Below are 19,623 nucleotides of genomic sequence, written 5' to 3'. Positions count from 1 at the left end.
TTTTTTTGTGTGTAAAAAACCCTCATTCCCTGTAATTTAAACTATCATTTGTACATATAAAAAAACATAAATAATTATAAAAGGTTTAGTAAGAGGGTGTTCTACTTGTTTAGGGGTGTTTAACGATTTTGATGACTTTGACGATTGGATTGGGTCTCATAATTAATTATTAATCATGATTCAATCCGATGACAAATTTGCTTGTGATAATATAATTTTAATCCACTCTAATTGGTTTCATGTTTTTTTGCTGGTTTGTTAATTATTTATTTTTACTTTTACAGATATTACAAATTTAACGATACTTGTTTCATGTTTCAATATTTATTTAGATAATTTAGGTTACAAAGCCGATTATTCAAAATTCAATCAAATCCAACGTAGGTTGAATTAAAATTAGATTTGATCCTAATCTCTGATCGGATTGGATTGAATTATAGAATCCGCAATCTATTTAAAAAGCCTACTTCAACAACCAGAAATGTTTTGAAAAAGACATTAAAAAATCTTATTGCTCACATCATAAGTATATTGTTGTTAGATGATGTTGAACGTCTTTAACGACCCAGCTTTCCCAAAGGAAAAATGCTTGAAGTCATCAGCAAAATAAGAAGAAAAATAAAGATGATGCTTGAGATGTTATACATGCAGAGAAAGTAAATTGGTATGCGCTCACGCACGTGTCAAGAGACTAGTTATATAAGGAGAAATATCTAAACAATAAAATATCTTTTTTTAATACAAGTGATGGTCTAAATATAAGAGAAGAGAGATTTCTCACACACGCACTACCAAGGTGCTATGGGATTCAAACTTGATACCACTATTCTGCAAGTCAATGTCATATTTTTCTTTGTGTTAGACTCCATTAGCTAAACGGTGAAACATTTAAATCCCCGAAATGCTCTTAGTTAACTTAAATGTTAAAAATAGAGGAAGTTGGTTGAGAGAACAATTGCCAAGTGAGTTAGGCATACATGTAGCATAAACAAGTGAAGGAATTTTTAATATATGATGATGTTTTGGAACTAACGTGAGTATTGCCCCGCTCCCAATATTAAGGTTGGTACTTGGTAGTTAGTCAACCGACAAACCGGCTCAAGCACTCAAAAACTTTTTTTTTATTTTTATTTTTAAAATCATCATCTTGTTCAATGTCAGATCCGCTGACAGCCAAAAATTTGGTGATCCGTGATCCATGTTGTTAATCAGATCCATTCATTATACTTAGAGCGTGCCGATCGGTTTTTTTTAATTTAAAATTTTATTTTAGGTTAGAATTAAAAAAGATAATAGGTATATTTTTATTTATGGAAATAATTAGGTAGTTGTGTTCTATAAAAATAGGATAAATTATCTGATTTTGTTTTTGTTTTTTATTTTATTTAATATGAAAAAGTGTAAATTTACCATATTATCCTCATTTAATTAATAACTTTAATTCTTAATATTTGCATGAATCAAGGGCATTTTGAGGTATTTTAAATGTTTCACCATTCGCTGTCTTTTGCTTTATATATTTGCTTTATATATACTAGCCTCTCCACACCTGCAAAAGGCTTTATTTATTTATTTATTTAAAAATTTAAATTTATGTTAGAATTCAAAAAAATATAATAGGTAGTTGTGTTCCATAAAAATAAGATCTATTATCTGATTTTTTTAAAATAAATATAAAGTGAATTTATCATATTATCCTCATTTAATTAATAATTTCAATTCTTAATGTTTGAATTAACCAAGGACATTTTCTAGTATTTTGAATGTTTCATCATTCTCTGCATTTTGCTTTATAGATATACTAGCCCCTTGGCACATGCATGACCGTTTCCCTTAATCAATTGGTCAAGTGGTAATCTTTTTTCACTTTGTTAGAAGAGATCATCAGTTGAAGCGATAGCTTTTCAATTAGTACTCCTTTTATTTTTAGAATTAAGAAAAGATATTATGTTCCATAAAAGTAGGACCTATAATCTTATTTTGTTTTTGTTTTCATTTTTTTAATATAAAAAAAGTGAATTTACTATATTATCCCCATTTAATTAATAATTTCAATTCTTAATGTTTGAATTAACTCAGGATATTTTCTGGTATTTTGAATGTTTCATCATTCTCTGTATTTTGCTTTATATATACTAGCCTCTCTGCACGCGCTTCCGCGCATGCGAGAGGTTTTTTTTTTTAAAAATTTAAATTTATTTTAGAATTAAAAAAGATAATGGATATTTGTGTTCCATAAAAATAGGACCCATTATCTGAATTTTCTTTTAATTTTAATTTTTTTAATACGAAAAATTGTGAATTTACCATATTATCCTCATTTAATTAATAATTTCAATTCTTAATGTTTGCATTAACCAAGGGCATTTTCTGGTATTTTGAATGTTTCACCATTCTCTGCCTTTTGCTTTATATATATAGATAAATATAAATATTCAAACGTTAAATATTACTCATGTTCTTCACTTTGAGCGTTTCATAGTACACATGTTTTTTGTTTCAAATTTTATTTTGTAACAAAATAAAGAAAGAAAAATATAAGAGAAAAGCATACATATACATTACTTGGTGGAGATTTTTGCTCGAAATTATACACAACAATTTGCCACGTTACTATGTTGCCATCTTGTACTTGTATTGCATATTTTGTAGGGGTGACAATGAATTGTCATGTCGAGGTATTACATGGGTCTGAAATTTCCAATTCAGATACAATCCGTATTAAGAAGCTCTAACTAGGGCCGGTTTTGAGTTTTCAAAGGTCCAGGGTGAAAATCTAAAATGTGCCCTACACACATTAATCACTAATATTAGTATACTGCTTGTTTTATCAACTAAGCATTAGGTTTTTTGAGAAAATATTTATTCTAAAATATTTTTAGACTTTGAGCAATGTCTTCCATATTCCTAAGTAATGAAAACAAATGTCCGACTATGGATACCATGCTAGTGAGTCAAAGAATTTCAAGAATGCAAGTCAAGCCAATATCAAAGAATTTCTTTTAAAACTCTCGTCATGGATCCTTTGTTCCAAAATTTCAGATTCATCTCAATATCCTATTCCTAAAAATTATGGACAAATATTAAATCAATTTATAATAATATAATATAACACTTAGTAACTGCCCTGGGCAGGGCGGGACTGACTCCAACTTAAACACTATTTGTTTATTAAACGGGTAACACGACATAACATGTTTATGAATGAGTTGGATTATTTAGGTTAAGCTATTAACCCATCCAACTCATTTGACATGTTTAACCATTGTAACTTATTTAGCATAATTAAACCAATTTGGTCTATTTAAACTCATTTAATCTATTAAGCATTTATCAATAATGTCACTCACATATTCTAAGAAATTTATAATGATATTGAGTATATTATACGAAAAGACAAATTTAGTGTAAAAAAAGGTAATTTTAATCCTATGAAAATTTAAACTAACAAAATTAAATAGGCTAAATTTGACGGGTTACAAATGGGTTGAAGGATTGGCTGGACGATCCGAAACCCACCCATTTATTAATCATGTCTTAGCGGGTTGACATGAATTTGACTTATATTTTCTATCGTATAAGTTGATGTGCATATATTATGTCGTATGAGTTTTAAGTTGTTTATCAGATTGTGTCGAGACCCTAATATTTTGTCTATCGACAACTTTACGTTTTCTTTCTTTCACTCTTAAACACATTACATACAAATGGTATGTGACATTTTTATTGTAGATTAATCTTAAACCATCTCGTAATTTAGACTATATAGAGCGAGTTGTCAATGAATGTTGCTAGTAGCACACTCATGGATACATGCGTATGTTATGATCAAAGGTATTTTTAAAAGGCAAATATCTAATAGTCAATAATGATATGGTCTAGTGACATCTTAACTTCAATTTTTTTGTTATAAGAAGAAAGAAAAACAAACATGTAATACATTTATTTGTTTTTTGATAATTATTACCAACTATTAGTTATCAAATTATTTGGTGTTAACCCATGATTTCTTTGGTAAGCAATCATGTTGATTTGGATTTCTTTTTGGTAAGTCATGTTGATCCATGATTGTTAAATTTAAAGGCAAACATTCATTACTTATTTATCTTTTTTAGGTCAATTTGGGTAACCGAAACATGATTCCTTCTTTTTCAGTTTCACTAATGACCTACCTTTCACCTTTTTAGTACTCTACCGCAATCCACCGTCCATTTCCGATCGTTGACGACAACCACCCAAAACCGGACCATCCGACGGTCATCAACTTCCGATCGAACAGTCGCAGAACCCGAAACTACGGCACCGAATCACAAAACCCCACGTGTTGCCCATCCGAAGCCCTCATTGATTCATCCCAAGTCCCCAACGTCTTTCCCTTTTTCACGTGCCATCCCACAGCTTGAAAAAGCCACGGGCAAAACCGTAATTTCACCCGCTCCACGTTCAGTGAGGCTCTGTTTTAGAACGAAAGCAACCGTCTCTTTCTCTTTTTGGGAGCGTGAGGGAGAGAGAGAGAGAGAGCTTCAGATCGTGGGCTGTGGGATATAATCGCCCCAGTTTTACTGTTACATCGAGCTCCCCGGGCCTCCGTTACAACGCCGTTCCGTTCCGTTTCGGGTTCTGAGCTTTTTCTTTTTTCTCTTCTTCCTCGCATTCTTTTTCTCTGTTTTTTGCTTTTGCGCTTTATTCGTCGAGTGAAATAAAGTTCCTTCGTCAGTAAATCTTGCTTCAAGTTTGCTTCAAGTTCCTTCGAAGCTATCTCAATGGCTCCTTCTCCTCTTCCTCTGGATCCCAGAGAAGCTCCAAATCCGAAGCGTTGAGCTTTGTTTGTGCTCGAGAAAGGTAAATAAATCGGATTTCGAGGGGCATTTTTTGAAAGTGTAATAAAATAACACAGAGATTTTTATGGCACTAGTAGTTCTGGGTTTTTATATTTTTGTTTTTTGAAATAAATAACCGTTGGAATTGGGTTTTACTGCCATAATGCATTAATTCTTAGTTAATTTTTGTTTCTTTTTTGTTGTTTTTTGGTGTTGCAGAGCACAAATCAGAGTAGCAAAGAAGCTTCAGAGCTCAGACTGAAACGACAAGTCGTCGGCAAGTGTGATCGCCGTATGCTTCTAGCCACATATTGCCCATCCAATCGGAGAGCCTCTAACGGTTTTGTGAAAGCGACAAAGAATTTGAAGGTAAAATCTCATCTGGGTTTTGTCTACTTGTAGAAATATTAGCGCTAGTGAAAGAAACGGAAAAAAGTACAGTGAAAAGCTTGAAACTTTACTTTGAGAGGTGAAAACGAATAAATGATGATGATCTGGGTAGGTTTGGAACTTTGGGGGACCATATTCTCTGCAGGCTTGCACGTTTTGATTGCATATTGAAGATTTTTTAAGTGAGATTCCGTTACTTGCTGTTGAAGCATAGTAGTGGGTCGCCACTTTGGATTTGACATTCATGTTGGTCGTTGTCAGATGAAGCATTAAAAAAAAAAACAAATGAGATTTCATTTTTCATTTTTTAATATAGTGAAATGAAGCTTAGAATCGAAGAATTAAGCTTTAACAAACCTTGTAATTATAATTAACTTTCTTTGTGAATGTTGTCTTCTGGGGGTGGTTGGATTTAGCCACTGACTGGCTTGTGGGTGCAGATATGGGGCGTGATTGGCATTTGGGGTTTTTATTGTCTTAACAATCTTTATATATTTTATTTTTAAACGAGATGCTTGGGTTAAAATGCTTAAACCCATGGTTTAGCTTCTTGTTGCTGATGTGACCTGTAGTCAGTATTCTTTTATGTTCTTTTGCTTTTCTGAGGTGGTTGGATAGTACCCATGATTAGCTTGTTGTTGCAGACAATGTGGTAATGAAAGGCCTAATTTATGTTTGGCGAGTGCAACAACCCTGCTTTTAACATTTAAGTCATCTTGCATTTTAGGAAACCAAGAGTGGGTTGGAGTACTTGACCACTGAGCTTATGTTTCCACTTTGAGATTTTTGATTTATGTAATTTTTTTTTAAAGTTTCAATTAATTGGTTGTTGGGTTGAGAAGAGCGTTGGGTGGAAAAGTTAGATAATGGGGGCAATTGGTGGGGAAGATCTAATGAAGTGGGAGAAGATGCAAGGAGCAGGTGCTCGCGAAGAGAAGATTCTAGTTTTAGTGAGGTTAAGGCCCTTGAGTGAGAAGGAGGTTGCATCAAATGAAGTAGCAGATTGGGAATGCATCAATGACACCACCATCTTATACCGAAACACACTGCGGGAAGGGTCTACATTTCCAACTGCCTATACATTTGGTAAGAAAATATTCATCTGTTGAGAACGGGACATCTGTATACAATGTTACTCACTGTAATTCCTGTAAAGTATGATTATGCCCAGCAGTGGCCTTTGCCTGCTGAATTTCTGGGAATGCAAGTTTTATCACAGCTCATAAATTTAAGGTAACATCTAAACTACTTTATCTCTGTTTGTATTTTTGTGATAGACAGAGTATTTCGGGGTGATTGCTCTACAAGGCAGGTTTACGAAGAAGGAGCCCAACAAATTGCCCTTTCAGTTGTCAATGGTATCAACTGTAAGTACAAAGATCTGGGTCCTAACTATTTCCTCATACCTTACTTTATGCAACTAGTGGAAAGTTTACACCAAGATTTTCTTTTCAGCAAGTATTTTTGCATATGGTCAAACAAGCAGTGGGAAAACATACACCATGGATGGTATAACAGAGTTTACAGTAGCAGAAATATTTGACTATATACACAGGGTAAGAAAAATGTGTAGTGATTTTATGCAGTTATTTATTTGCAATTTTTTACTTGACTGTACTCTTTATTTACAGACCTTAATATAAAGATCTTATTGGAGACATCACTAATCTAAGGATTGCTATTGCTTTCAGCACGAGGAACGAGCTTTTGTTGTAAAGTTTTCAGCAATTGAGATATACAATGAAGCTGTTAGAGACCTCCTAAGTTCAGATAATACTCCACTTAGGCTGCTAGATGATCCTGAGGTGGATGCATTTTTTTATTTTTTATAAAATAATTTCTTTCATGTGTATATGAGTTTTGCTTTGACACTTTTCCGTTCTCATCAGCGGGGGACTATAATAGAGAAAATCACAGAGGAAGTTCTGAGGGACTGGAGCCATTTAAAGGAGCTCCTTTCTATCTGCGAAGGTAAATCATTTTAGAAAATACTGCCTTTACCAGAAAATGTTGTATTTTAAGTATTTTAGTGTATTATTGCAGCTCAAAGACAGATAGGGGAGACTGCATTGAACGAGAAAAGCTCTAGATCACATCAAATTATTAGATTGGTGTGCTCTTCCTCCTGGATTTCATTTGATAAGGGTTTTCATTTTTTATGCAGTGCTTTAGACTTTTCTACTTAACGCTACTTTAACTTGTAGGCAATTGAAAGTTCTGCTCGTGAGTTTTTAGGCAAGGGAAATTCGACCACCCTTGCAGCTAGCGTGGTATATATATTCATTATTTATAGATTGAATATTTGGTTCAATAGATAAAAATTATCTATTAAATTAATTTAATGGTTTCCAATCCCAAAATCATGTTGATAATACATTCAGAAGTCATGGGTTTGTTGCAGAATTTTGTGGACTTGGCAGGAAGTGAGCGTGCAGCTCAGGCATTATCAGCTGGGACGAGATTAAAAGAAGGCAGCCACATTAATCGCAGTTTACTTACTCTCGGGACTGTTATTCGCAAGCTAAGGTTGTCTAGTCTGTCCTTTCTTTATGTCATTCACTATACCAAGTTGATTTGGCAGGCAATGGTCTGGTAAATTATTACTTATTGTGGATATTTGCTGTTTTATTATGTTTATCTACCTACATGTGTAATAAATTTTTTTGGTTTCAAGTCTGATAGCTTTTTTCTATATCATTGTTTAGAACCACCTTGTCACTGGAATATATGATTTCTTGGAGGGAAATAACAACTAGGCACAAAAACTGGCTAAACCCTTTGAATTACAATTACATGCCTTATCTTTATCTGCGTTTTTTTTTCCTGTCATTTTTTAATAAACTGAAAATGTCTTTTTAACCTTTTTTTTTTTTCCGAAAAAAAGTTAATAGAATAATGGTCCGATATGCTAGGTAATCTAATCATAATTTCCTGGATTTGTCTGTAATGTTTCTGATAATTAACAAACTATTGAATTTGGGTAGTTATGATGAATGACCTGAAGGTTCCAAAAGCAATGCCTTTGTCTTGGCTATCATTAAAGATACAAATTTGAGTACAAGTATTCCTAGTTTAAATGAAGGTGGTTAGTATAATGATTAATTAATTTGTTTTGTTACCCACTCCCCCGTTGATAATAGAAAAAGAAAAAAAATTAGTGTTTTGTTTACTTCCAGGAAAAAATAAGATATATACTTACCTCATATAATTTCTGACTTTGCAAACATTGACTGACTGACCTTTCTTCTGAACAATTTATGTTTCCTCCTTTGTCGTACTTACCCATGTTATATGATTTATAAATCTACTTGTATTGTTCAACACAGTAAAGGAAGACATGGACACATCAATTACAGAGATTCTAAGCTGACACGCATACTGCAGCCTTGCTTGGGTGGTAACGCTAGAACTGCCATCATTTGCACTTTGAGCCCTGCACGAAGCCATGTTGAGCAAACTAGAAACACTCTTTTGTTTGCTTGTTGTGCAAAAGAAGTGACTACAAAAGCACAGGTCAATGTAGTCATGTCAGACAAGGCACTGGTTAAGCATTTACAAAAAGAGCTGGCTAGATTGGAGAGTGAGTTGAAAACACCTGGCCCTCCTTCCTCAACTTGTGACTACACAACATTACTTAGAAAGAAAGATGTTCAGATAGAAAAGGTAATGAGTCACTTTCTGAAGTAGTTTACAATTAGGGATAGCACCTATAAACGGGAATTAAATATATGTACACAGCTACGAAGATATTGCTTAAGACCTGTGACAGATCACAGGGCATTATTTAAAATGCAGTACATGAGATGAGTTAAGACTTTAATGTGGGAGAAAATTCTGTCAGAAGATAGGTCAAGAAGACAGCATTTGAGATGTGTTGAGTTTGCTTCCAAGTTTCACAAACACGAACATGTTTCTCCAAGTTTTCTTTCAAGGAGAAATACTGCACATACCTATTCTGACAAATTTTACCAATCATACTTGGTAAAACCAAGTCCACAAGTAGTCCTTGATGCAGTGGAAATCATCAGTTATAATGTACCAAATTGCCTGTTTCAAGGAAATTTGCATGTACCTAGTATCTAAAACACACTTGCATCTACGTAGTCATCAGCTAGATGTAAGTGTGGTCTAGGCTTTATATTTATCTATGCTCATATTTGGAATCTGTAAACATGGTTGATTTAAGAAAGCGTCGAATCCAATGCATTTAAACCAAGACATGGCATGCCACATTTTTGCAGATGGATAAGGAAATCAGAGAGCTGAAAAAGCAACGCGATCTTGCTCAATCACGGGTGGAGGATTTACTACGGATGGTTGGAAATGATAATGATTCAAGACAAGTACATAATTTTGCCTATGTATTTTGGAGTTATATTACAGGTTATATATGCCCTTATTCTTCTAACTCTTGCTTATTTTTTCTCTTTCAGGCTTCAGACAATCATCATCCTAAATGGCAAGCAGGGGATGTTTCGGATGATGAATATTCAGTATCATCAGGTGTGGTTGATTCTCATTATCCGAATGGTGTCAGAAAGTTCAACAATCCACATTTTGATGAAAGAGACAGGGAGAGCAGTCCTGAGGAAACTGCAGGTGGAACTGCAGAAAATACTGATGACTACTGCAAAGAAGTTCGCTGTATTGAGATGGAAGAGCCAAGCTGGGACAAGAACTCTGGATCCCCTGCCTTATCTACTATTGGCAATGAAGGAACATCTGCTTTGACATCTGGGGATACAAGGGTAACAGGTCAAGAATTGATATCTACCCCAGTGAATGCAGATAGAGAAGGGATTCAGATGCAAAATGGTTTTGCATATGGCACATTGGAGCAGAGACTACATGATGTACAAATGACCATTGATTCTCTTGGTAGTCCTTACCCTGAAGAATCATTTCCACATGATATTTCAGCAAATATGTCAAGTTCTAGAAGCCTAAAGTTAACTAGGAGCTGGAGTTGTAGAGCAAATCTCATGACTGGCTCATCTTCTCCGGATAAATTGGAGAGAACCCCACCTAATGGGTTTGAGAAAAGCTTTCATGGGAGACCAGAAAGTTTTGGGAGGAAGGTTCCTCTATTACATTATGATTCCAACAGAAGGTTGTCAAGAAATGATTCTCAATCTTCCCTTGGGAGTGCTGTGGATGAGCTTGGAGCACAGACCGCTGATGAAGATATTACTAGTGTCCATACTTTTGTCGCAGGACTAAAGAAAATGGCCAAAAAGCTTGAGTATGACAAACAACTTGCCAATGGTCAGGTGAGAGTGTGCCTAACTTCCAAACTTTTCCAAAAAGCAAACAAAAAGAATGCCATTTTATGTCTATCTTGCTTTCTGCAGAGTTCATCTCTTATTTGAGCGATGGCTATCTTTTTTGAATGTGCTTGTTATAGTAATTAGAATGATTTTCTGAGAATGTGAAACATTATCCATCACTCTGACTCTCTTAATATTCACACTTTTATAGTTTTCAAGTTAATAAAGTCGGGAAGAATTTGTGACTGTTTTGCATTGCAACATTTGCATTTCCATGTTGGGGAGAATTTTGCAACTTTTAAAAACTTTATACATTTCAACTGGTTCGTGTGGCTTGTGTGGATATGGAATTATGCAAATTCATAATCTTCTTAAGTTGCACATTCTCACAACCTATTTACCAATATTCTTAGCTAGTAAATTGCTTATATGAACTTTAAGGCATTTGGGTGAGTCAGCTTCTCACCCTTTTTTTGCTTCATTTAACATGGATTGGTATGTGCATGCTAGGACCAAGAGACTGGGGTAGCAGCTGTAAACTTTGAGAAGAATGTGAAAGATGTAGGAATAGATCCAATGCTGGAAGCATCAGAAACACTTGATTGGCCTCTGAAATTTGAGAGACAGCAGAGGGCCATACTTGAACTTTGGGAAACTTGCTACATATCAGTGGTCCACAGAACCTACTTTTTCTTGCTCTTCAAAGGTGATCCAACGGATTCCATTTACATGGAGGTAGAGCTTAGGAGACTCTCTTTCCTCAAGGAGACTTTTTCCCGTGGAGATCATGCTGTGGAAGATGGTCAGGCGCTCACACTGGCTTCAAGGTTCTCTCTCTCTCCCTCCCCTGGTTTCCTCTCTTCCTGTAGCTACCCATTTAAATAAAAACTGTTCAATGGTTGTCATTTTCACTAAAATTTGCCTCGCAGGCTAGTAACATGGTATTTTAACAGAGATTGTCCTATATTCTGAATTTCAGAGTGCTTTTAGATGCTAAATTTAATAAAGGAAAATGTATTATGGTTATAACTTGAAACAAGTTTCTTTTTGTTAGATGAATCAAGTTTTGTTTCTTGTCTCTTGTTTTTTGTTTTCTTTTATCTAACACAATGTTTCTTTTATTGTTAAAAACCTGTTTACAACCCTTTAGACCAATGTTGGAGTCCATGAAAATTTGGACTTGAGTTTTGTTTCAATGCAACATATATTTCATGCACACATTAATAAATATCTGTTCATGAATTATTGCTGTAACTCTATGTTATTTAACTGCATTGTCCTATCCTTGCATGTTTATTTGGACACAGCATCAGAGCTATCGGTCGTGAGAGACAGATGCTAAGCAAGCTGATGCAGAAAAGGTTTTCAGAAGAAGAGAGAATGAGACTCTTCCAGAAGTGGGGCGTTGCACTGAATTCCAAGCGCAGGAGACTGCAGCTGGCCAACCGCTTGTGGAGTGACACAAATGATATGAACCACGTAACGGAGAGCGCTGCCATTGTTGCGAAGCTCGTGATGTTCATAGAACAGGGGCATGCCCTCAAGGGAATGTTTGGGCTGAGTTTCACACCCCCGAAAGCAAGGCGTAGATCCTTCGGATGGAAAAATAGCATGGCATCTCTTATATAAACATGTTGCTCATACATATACTACTTTGTAGAGGCCACATAGCATCATCAAAACTTAAAACAGTTTGCTTATAATTCTGATAGGATTGTATAAATCTTAGTTGGCAATCGGCATGCTCAGGTTAGAAAGCTATGTTGTGTTTTGGTAATATGGTTTTCTGGTTAAGTTGCATCCTGAATGAAATCTTAGTTTTGAATCTTATGTGTTGTCATTATGATGCAACAAAGACGACATAAGAATGCTTAGAACATATGGCCCGCGGCCCATGGGCCAAATTGGGTCGGCCTGATTTTTTGACGGGAAGGGTGTAGTCGATGAATTTAAACTTTAGACACGGTGCATGGCTTGCCCATTTGAGTTCAGTATGATCTAACTCAGCCCAACCCGACTAGGTCCGCCCCTAATATAAATACGATTCAATTAATTTTTAAATATTTATGTCATATTTAATGGGCGAGATTCAATTTCTCCACGTTTTCTTTCAAGGTGATTACAAGCTTTCAGGGAAGTTTTTTATTTGAACCCAATTATTTTAGGCTTAAATGTTAAAATAGTCCCTGTGTTTTATCATGTTGGCCAATTTAATCACTGTGTTTTTAATTTGGCCAATTTAATCCCTGTGTTTAGGACCGTTAGCCAATGTGATCCAATCCGTTAAATTTATGTTTAAAAAATTTAAAAACTGTTTAAATATTAATAAAAAAAATAGATATATTTGAATTCAATTTTAAAATGGATAATTAAATAAGATCTCTAATTTTGGTCTGGGCTTTTAGTCCCCTTGTTACAAAATAATAATAAAATCTAAAACTAAAAGAAATTAAAATCAAAGGATGATACCACCATCCAATCTAGCCCCCACCCCCACCACCCTTCTTTCTTCTCTCTTTCTCCCAACAACAACCCACCCCAGCTACTTTCCGCAGCCCAGACCCAAAGGCCCCAACTCCCCTACACACACACCTACCTCCTGAACACAAATCCTTCCCACCCCTGAGCTCTCTCTCTCTCTCTCTGTCTCAAACAACCCCTACCGCCCGACCATGTCCCAGCAAGATCTTCCCCAACCCCACCATTCCCTGGCCATTTGTCCCATCCCCAGCCGAGCCGCTCGGATCCTCTAGCCCCTCCTTGATTATGCCCATCTTGTCTTTTTTTTCTTTCCTAACGTTATGTTTTGGTTTTAATGAAGTTTCAATATATTTTTTAATTAATTAAAATTTTAAAATCAATTTCAAATAAGTTTATAGGTTTTCAACAAAAAAGAAAAAAAATCATTTATGTTTATTTAATGGCAATTTTAACCGAATGGACCACATTGACTAATGGTCCTAAACACAGGGACCAAATTGGCCAAATTGAAAACACAGGGATTAAATTGACCAACATGGTACAACACAAGGACTATTTTAGCATTTAAGCCATTATTTTAAGTAAAACTCAACCAATGTTTCTTTTATAAAAAAAAAATACCAATTTTTCTTTTATAAAATTACAAGTTTGTTCATTATAAAATTTTCAGGTTCACAATGATTAAAAAATAAAAAGTAAATTTTTTTGTGTGGAAAACCACAACAACTCGGGGCTGTGAACCGTTGGGGTGGTTTTTCTATTTATTTATTTAAAGTTATATATATATTTTATTCTTTTTGTTCATTTTAACTGTCGGGCAATTAAAAAACAATTACTTTATACTTAGGAAGCAGAAGTTGTAGCCGCCTTCGCTCCAGTGTCTCCCTCTCGCCCCTGGACATCACCATTCCTGAGCAGTGAGTGAGAGAGAGAGAGAGTATGAAGAGAAAAAATATTAGATTGCTGAAAGAATATTTGTACAGAAAGAGCTTAGAAGGCAAAGAACGCCTTCTCTACGAGAACAAGCGCAAGATTAGAGAAGCTCTGCAAGGTTACCCTTTTATCTTTGATTTTGTTTTAGGGTTAGTTGATTTTCTACTTTATCTTATTAAGATTTCATAAGGACGGAACTTGGCCTACCACTATCAACATTGATATCGGTCTCAACTTAATCACTTGTTTAGTAGGTGTGAGATTTTATACAAAAGAACTGAATTTTATTAGAGATAGACCATGTATTAAATGAGACTTTCTATTTTGTTAAGTTTCCAATGTTTGATTAGTGTATTCTTCAACCACCTTTATACACCATGAGCAACATTAATATTATTTACAACTTAACCACTTGTTAAACTACAAAAGACACTATTTATTATATGAGACTTTTGATGTAGACTCGTGTATTCTTGAACAAATTTGGTACACCTTTTGTTTTCTTGCAGAGGGGAAACCGATTCCCACTGAGCTTCGGAATGAAGAGGCTGAGCTTCGTCGAGAAATCGATCTCGAAGATGAGAACACTGCTGGTATATGAGTATATAAAAATTCTTCTTTCTCTTCTTTGGTTGTTTAGACCGCCAACGTATATTTCTTGATGTTGTTGGTTTTTAAAGAAGGAAAAAGGAAAAGTGTGATAAGAATGAATGCTTAAAGTTTATTTGATTTTCACATTATAGATATAGATATGTGTCTTTTCGAGAACATTCAGTAAAAATTTGCATGTAGTTATGATGAGCCTGTACAAGTGCTCTTCGAAATTGGCTGTGTACATGATATCACGGGCGATTCTAATTCTTTATTCATTTTTTTTTTGACACCCGCAAATCCCCCCAAACCCATGTTGCAGGCCCAGACTCGAAACTCGAAACTGGGGTCCTGCTACTGAACCCTATGATACAATCTTTAGGAGGCAGGAAACTCTAGAATAAACCTAGAATATGAGGGGAACTTTTAGTCTTGATGTACTCAACAGAAAGTAGGAAGGGTTAGTATTCTTCTATAATTTAAAATAAATACTCGAAATACTCAAAACACCCAACTGCCCTGTAATTTTTAGTTTTACATTTTATCATGTGGTCAGTTCTTGACTGTTTTCATTTCTGAATCCTAGTCCCAAGGACACATATCGACGATGAGTATGCAAAAGCAGCTGAAAGAGATCCCAAGATTTTGATCACTACTTCCCGGAATCCAAGTGCTCCGCTAGTACAATTTGCAAAGGTTGGCTTAGCCTCCTTCAATTTCTCTTGTTCATCTAGCTGCACTTTTGGTGTTCAATTTGTTGGTCCTTATTATTTGCTGCAAATTTGGTTTTGATTAGTGATTTTGTGGTTCACGTAACACTTGTTGTAGGAACTGAAACTTGTTTTTCCTAATGCACAACAAATGAACCGTGGTGGCCAGGTTGGTGAACTTTTTCGCCCAAACTTGTTCGGCTTATTTTTCTCTTCTTCCCTATTTGTTTTTACATAAATCATCGGTTTCTTGATGTGCGTTTTCCAAGTTTTGATTTTGTTTTTTTTACATGGATATCAAATATATGCCCAGTGTGTGATAACAAAATTTATACTTGGAAAAATCGTACACCTCATGGGGTTTAGTCTGAAAATTAGGACTTAGGTATAATGGACATTTTGGTGCTGGGACTTTGTGAGATTGGGCCGGGATGTTTGGCTCCTCAACCCTGATCTGCTGAATCTTTTATATGAATGCAACAGTGAATTATTTCACAGTTCTATTTTTGATATGGACTTTGTTCACCATTTTAAATATGTTGTAGGGAACTGACTAGCTCTTAGTCTACTGGTGTTTCTCTTTCTAATGTTGGAAGAGATCCCAAGTTTGAATGCCCCCTTCCTGATTTATAAAAAAAAGTTAATTTTCGAGACAACACGACACCGGTAACAGAAATTAAGCATACTATGAAGTCAATCAATTAGGATGAATTATTATTTGCTTAACATGAACTCATAACTGGCAAGACCTGCTAACAAAAAAATCCACTTACCTTGTAAAGCTTAGGATTTTTTTTTTCTTTTCTACTTTAATGACTTTTAGCACCAGGAAAAAATAGATTTTTAGGAAGAGTCTATTGCTTATATACTCAGTATAGAAATAAGATAAACAAAAAGTTGTGAAAAAAATCAACCTAATCGTTGCACTAGTAGTAAAGTGGTTGGACTAGAGTTTCTTCTAAAAATATTAATGTACAGGTTGTGTTTCTAAGTCCATAAAAGAATCCTAGACCCCAAAGCTCTGTCATTTCAACTTTTCCATAGGCACCAGAAAATAGAAAAAGTTCCCGGAATTGCTTATTTGCAAATATTTTCTGTGCATGGTGCTGTTTCACTTCTGTTATGTGTCATGTGCTTAACCATGCATTACTCACATTAAGTCATTGGCACTAGAGCTGGCATTTTCTACCGAGATACCGCAAAACTGCAATTTCACCACAACCAAACCGTAATGTCCCGAAATACCGACCACATATGTGCCTTTAATTTTCAGTTCAGTTTGTTCAGTCTTTTACTGTTCACCATTTGTTTGGTGTTGCGATTATGTCTAGATTGACCCATACATTTAAGAACATGGTGAATATCTTTTTTCCGGGCAAATGACCTCTTCAATTTTTTTCTGATGTTATTCTATTTATGTTATATGTTAGAATTCTTTCTCGACAGCTTATTGCATTTGAGGATATACCTGCCATGGTTCTCATCCTTTGGTCTGTTTTCCGTAGTAAACTATCTAATTGACTTTAAGTGTTTTTCTCCCAAACCCTGCAGGTTATTTCTGAAATTATTGAAACTTGCCGTGCACATGATTTTACAGATGTTGTTTTGGTTCATGAAAATCGTGGCGTACCTGACGGTTTGTTTATAATCCACCTTCCTTTTGGTCCAACGGCGTTTTTTGAACTGCGCAATGTGGTAAGTGATGTAATGATCCATGTTAATGTAAATATATATTTGATATTAAAACTGACGTTTGACTGCAGAAAAAGAATCCAGACAACAGTAATTTTCTAGGGGTCTTCAGCAGAAAAACATAGGGAAAATTGAGGCAGAGATAGTGTTTTTAAAAGTGAAAGAAGAATGATGGTATTTTTCAATATAAAAGCATCAGCTTCCCAGGGCAAAGAAACGTAATAGGAAGAGCTGATAATGACAATTGAAATATGCCAATCATGATGAACATTGAAAATTAAACCCATTTAATTAATTAGATTTATGATCTTGATCATTTTTTGACCTTGTCGCTTTTTGATTGTATCTGTGCTTGAACTTAATAGTTTGGGAATTTTGCTAAAAATATTCTACTTAATAGGTTACAAGACATGACATCAAGGACAAGAAAGCTATGGGAACAATGCCGCAGGTTTATCCACATGTGATTCTTGACAATTTCACGACTAAGGTACCATCGTCTTGATTGCTGACATTACCCAATATATTTGAGAATAAAGATAAGACCCCATGGATTAATAGCATTGTTCACAGATTATAATTGTTGTGCGAATCAATGACCAGAACAGTTTTCATGAATTTACTACTGACCATGAAATTTCGAGGACTCTCACCCCTCGAAGCACCATTTTGTGTTCTGCTGGTTTTGGTGCTTGTTTGCATCACTCTATCGCTTTCCCCCTTATTACTGTTCTTACTTTTTCTAAATTCTCCACTCTTTTGGGTTTGCATATGTGGTTCTGCTATACCTTAATCTTATGTATAAATACATCACTCCTATTTTAGAGTTGGCCTTCTTAGTTACCACCCTATCAACATTATATTATATTATCTTTTTTCTTCTTGATGTGTTGATAGTTGGGTGAGAGAACAGCAAATATTTTGAAGCATCTCTTTCCAGTGCCAAAGCCAGATACGAAGCGCATAATCACTTTCGCCAATCAGTCAGACTATATTTCATTCAGGTTTGTTGTCTCATTTGTGCTTTTCTTTTCCCACTGTGTGATTTAGTAAGTGAGTTTTCTTATTTGCGATTCTATTCTTCGTTAAATGTGTAACTTTTGCTTTGCTTTTCCGTTAACAAATTGAGAACCTACAGGCATCATACTTATGGGAAGCATGGAGGTCCTAAATCCATCGTTCTGGAGGAGATTGGTCCTCGGTTTGAAATGAGGCTTTTCAAGGTTAGTGCTTTACCTATATGGTCAAGGATTTGTGCTTCTTGCATTGATATCACACTTGCTCTCTTATTTTCAGTTTAATTTACTGTTTTGTATATATTTTTCTATTTTTAGTCTTTTTGCCTTCATGTCTGTTCACCTTTCGTATTGTTTCAAACTGCACCCAAAAGTACTTCGCTATGTCTGGTTATGAGCTTACAGGCATTTGCTGATGGTAGGTTTGGCCATTGAAGTGTCCTGCCTTGAACATTTTAGCCTTTCTTCCCTATGGCCCAACCCTTTCTCCAGAAAAAATGGTTGGGAGAGGGTGGGTACTATTCTCCAAGACCAAGAATAGTTTAAAACATAGCCTTAAACTGGAAAATATTGATGTACCTTCCCATAAATGGCCATCATGGACAGATGAATGGAGTGTGATTCTTTTTTTTCAATGAAAATGGTTATACATAACTCGAGTAGACTGTAATATTTCATGTATTTTACTTTTTTGGCTAGCGTGCACACACACATATCATGCCACTATAAATTTGGAGGAAAATAGGGAGGGATAGTAGAAAATACATGGCGTTCGCATAAGAGAATTTCTGTATATATAATATATATAAGTTATTATCGTGCGGATGCTGTTGTAAACAGGGAGGTGTAGTAGATGATACATGGCATCCGCATGATAATAACTTCCGAACATCCGCATAGGAGAATATATATTGAAATTTTAATCGTCTCCAAGAGCAGTTACTAATCACACATAAGGTTTAAACTGGAAAGTAATTACGATTTCCCATAATGGCCGTCTTTTATTCCAGTTCAAGTTAAATGTTTAAATTGGCCATAATGGTTACAGTTGAACCTCGAGGTTTCTATGACTCTAGTACATTTTTTAATTAATATTTCATTGTGTTGTTTTGCTTACGCTTTTTCTCTCTCTGGTGTTGCAGATAAAGTTGGGAACACTGGATCAGACTGAAGCCCAGGATGAATGGGTCTTCAAGCCATACATGAACACAGCCAAGAAACAGAAGTTTATAGGGATTTGATGTGGTGTGAATCTTGATCGCTAGCCGTTACGTGCGGTAGACAGATTAAGATTGAGGTAAGCGATCGGCGGAAGAAACGGCCCAAGAAAAAGGAAAGCGTGCAGCAAGGAAAAGGGATACTAAATCTGTCGCACCCGAAATCATGGCCAGTTGCCTCAAATTTTCTGCGTTTATTTAACTATTTTATGCACTGTATCAAACTCTGGCTGTCTATGTTAATGAAGATTGTGAGAGTTTTCTGCTCTTTTCCTATCTTCTTCACCCGCTTCGCACTTCATCAGTAGTATGGTAACCTGCTGCATTTCTTGTGAAGCTTTATGCATACAAGAATGGAAGACTGATAACAGTGCATTTGGATGAGGAAATTTAAAAGTACAAATGAATTCATAAATAATGGAATTTAAAATTACGGAAATTAATGTTTTAGAATTTGTAAATTTTCTTGTTTCGGTAATGAATTTAAATACGAAATTTAGCTTTTA

General features: G+C 35.2%; 2 protein-coding genes across 3 annotated transcripts; both read left to right on the top strand.

Moving 5' to 3' along the window:
* LOC18766272 (kinesin-like protein KIN-7E) lies at positions 4,405–12,305 on the top strand. The gene is given in 16 exon segments (XM_007201744.2): positions 4,405–4,842; positions 5,040–5,189; positions 5,855–6,296; positions 6,488–6,577; positions 6,666–6,766; positions 6,902–7,015; positions 7,100–7,181; positions 7,254–7,321; positions 7,415–7,480; positions 7,612–7,736; positions 8,537–8,873; positions 9,452–9,553; positions 9,644–10,480; positions 10,988–11,304; positions 11,785–12,008; positions 12,011–12,305. Coding segments are annotated over 14 exon segments (2,739 nt in total). The 5' UTR covers positions 4,405–4,842; positions 5,040–5,189; positions 5,855–6,076; the 3' UTR covers positions 12,067–12,305.
* Positions 13,780–19,393, top strand: LOC18768632 (U3 small nucleolar ribonucleoprotein protein IMP4). 2 transcript variants are annotated; one of them, XM_007198956.2, is made up of 9 exons: positions 13,780–14,009; positions 14,401–14,484; positions 15,069–15,178; positions 15,311–15,361; positions 16,744–16,887; positions 17,285–17,374; positions 17,782–17,888; positions 18,023–18,107; positions 19,043–19,393. In XM_007198956.2, exons 1-9 carry the CDS (start codon positions 13,898–13,900, stop codon positions 19,139–19,141), a joined length of 882 nt encoding a protein of 293 aa, XP_007199018.2. In that variant the 5' UTR covers positions 13,780–13,897; the 3' UTR covers positions 19,142–19,393. The 2 variants fall into 2 exon arrangements, with proteins under 2 accessions (XP_007199018.2, XP_020425299.1); XM_020569710.1 differs by lacking the exons at positions 13,780–14,009; positions 14,401–14,484 and adding an exon at positions 14,784–14,942.

Source organism: Prunus persica, chromosome G8, assembly GCF_000346465.2.
Source record: "Prunus persica cultivar Lovell chromosome G8, Prunus_persica_NCBIv2, whole genome shotgun sequence".
NCBI lineage: Eukaryota > Viridiplantae > Streptophyta > Magnoliopsida > Rosales > Rosaceae > Prunus > Prunus persica.
The sequence above is the reverse complement of the archived record's forward strand: the minus strand, read 5'-3'. Positions and strand labels throughout refer to the sequence as shown.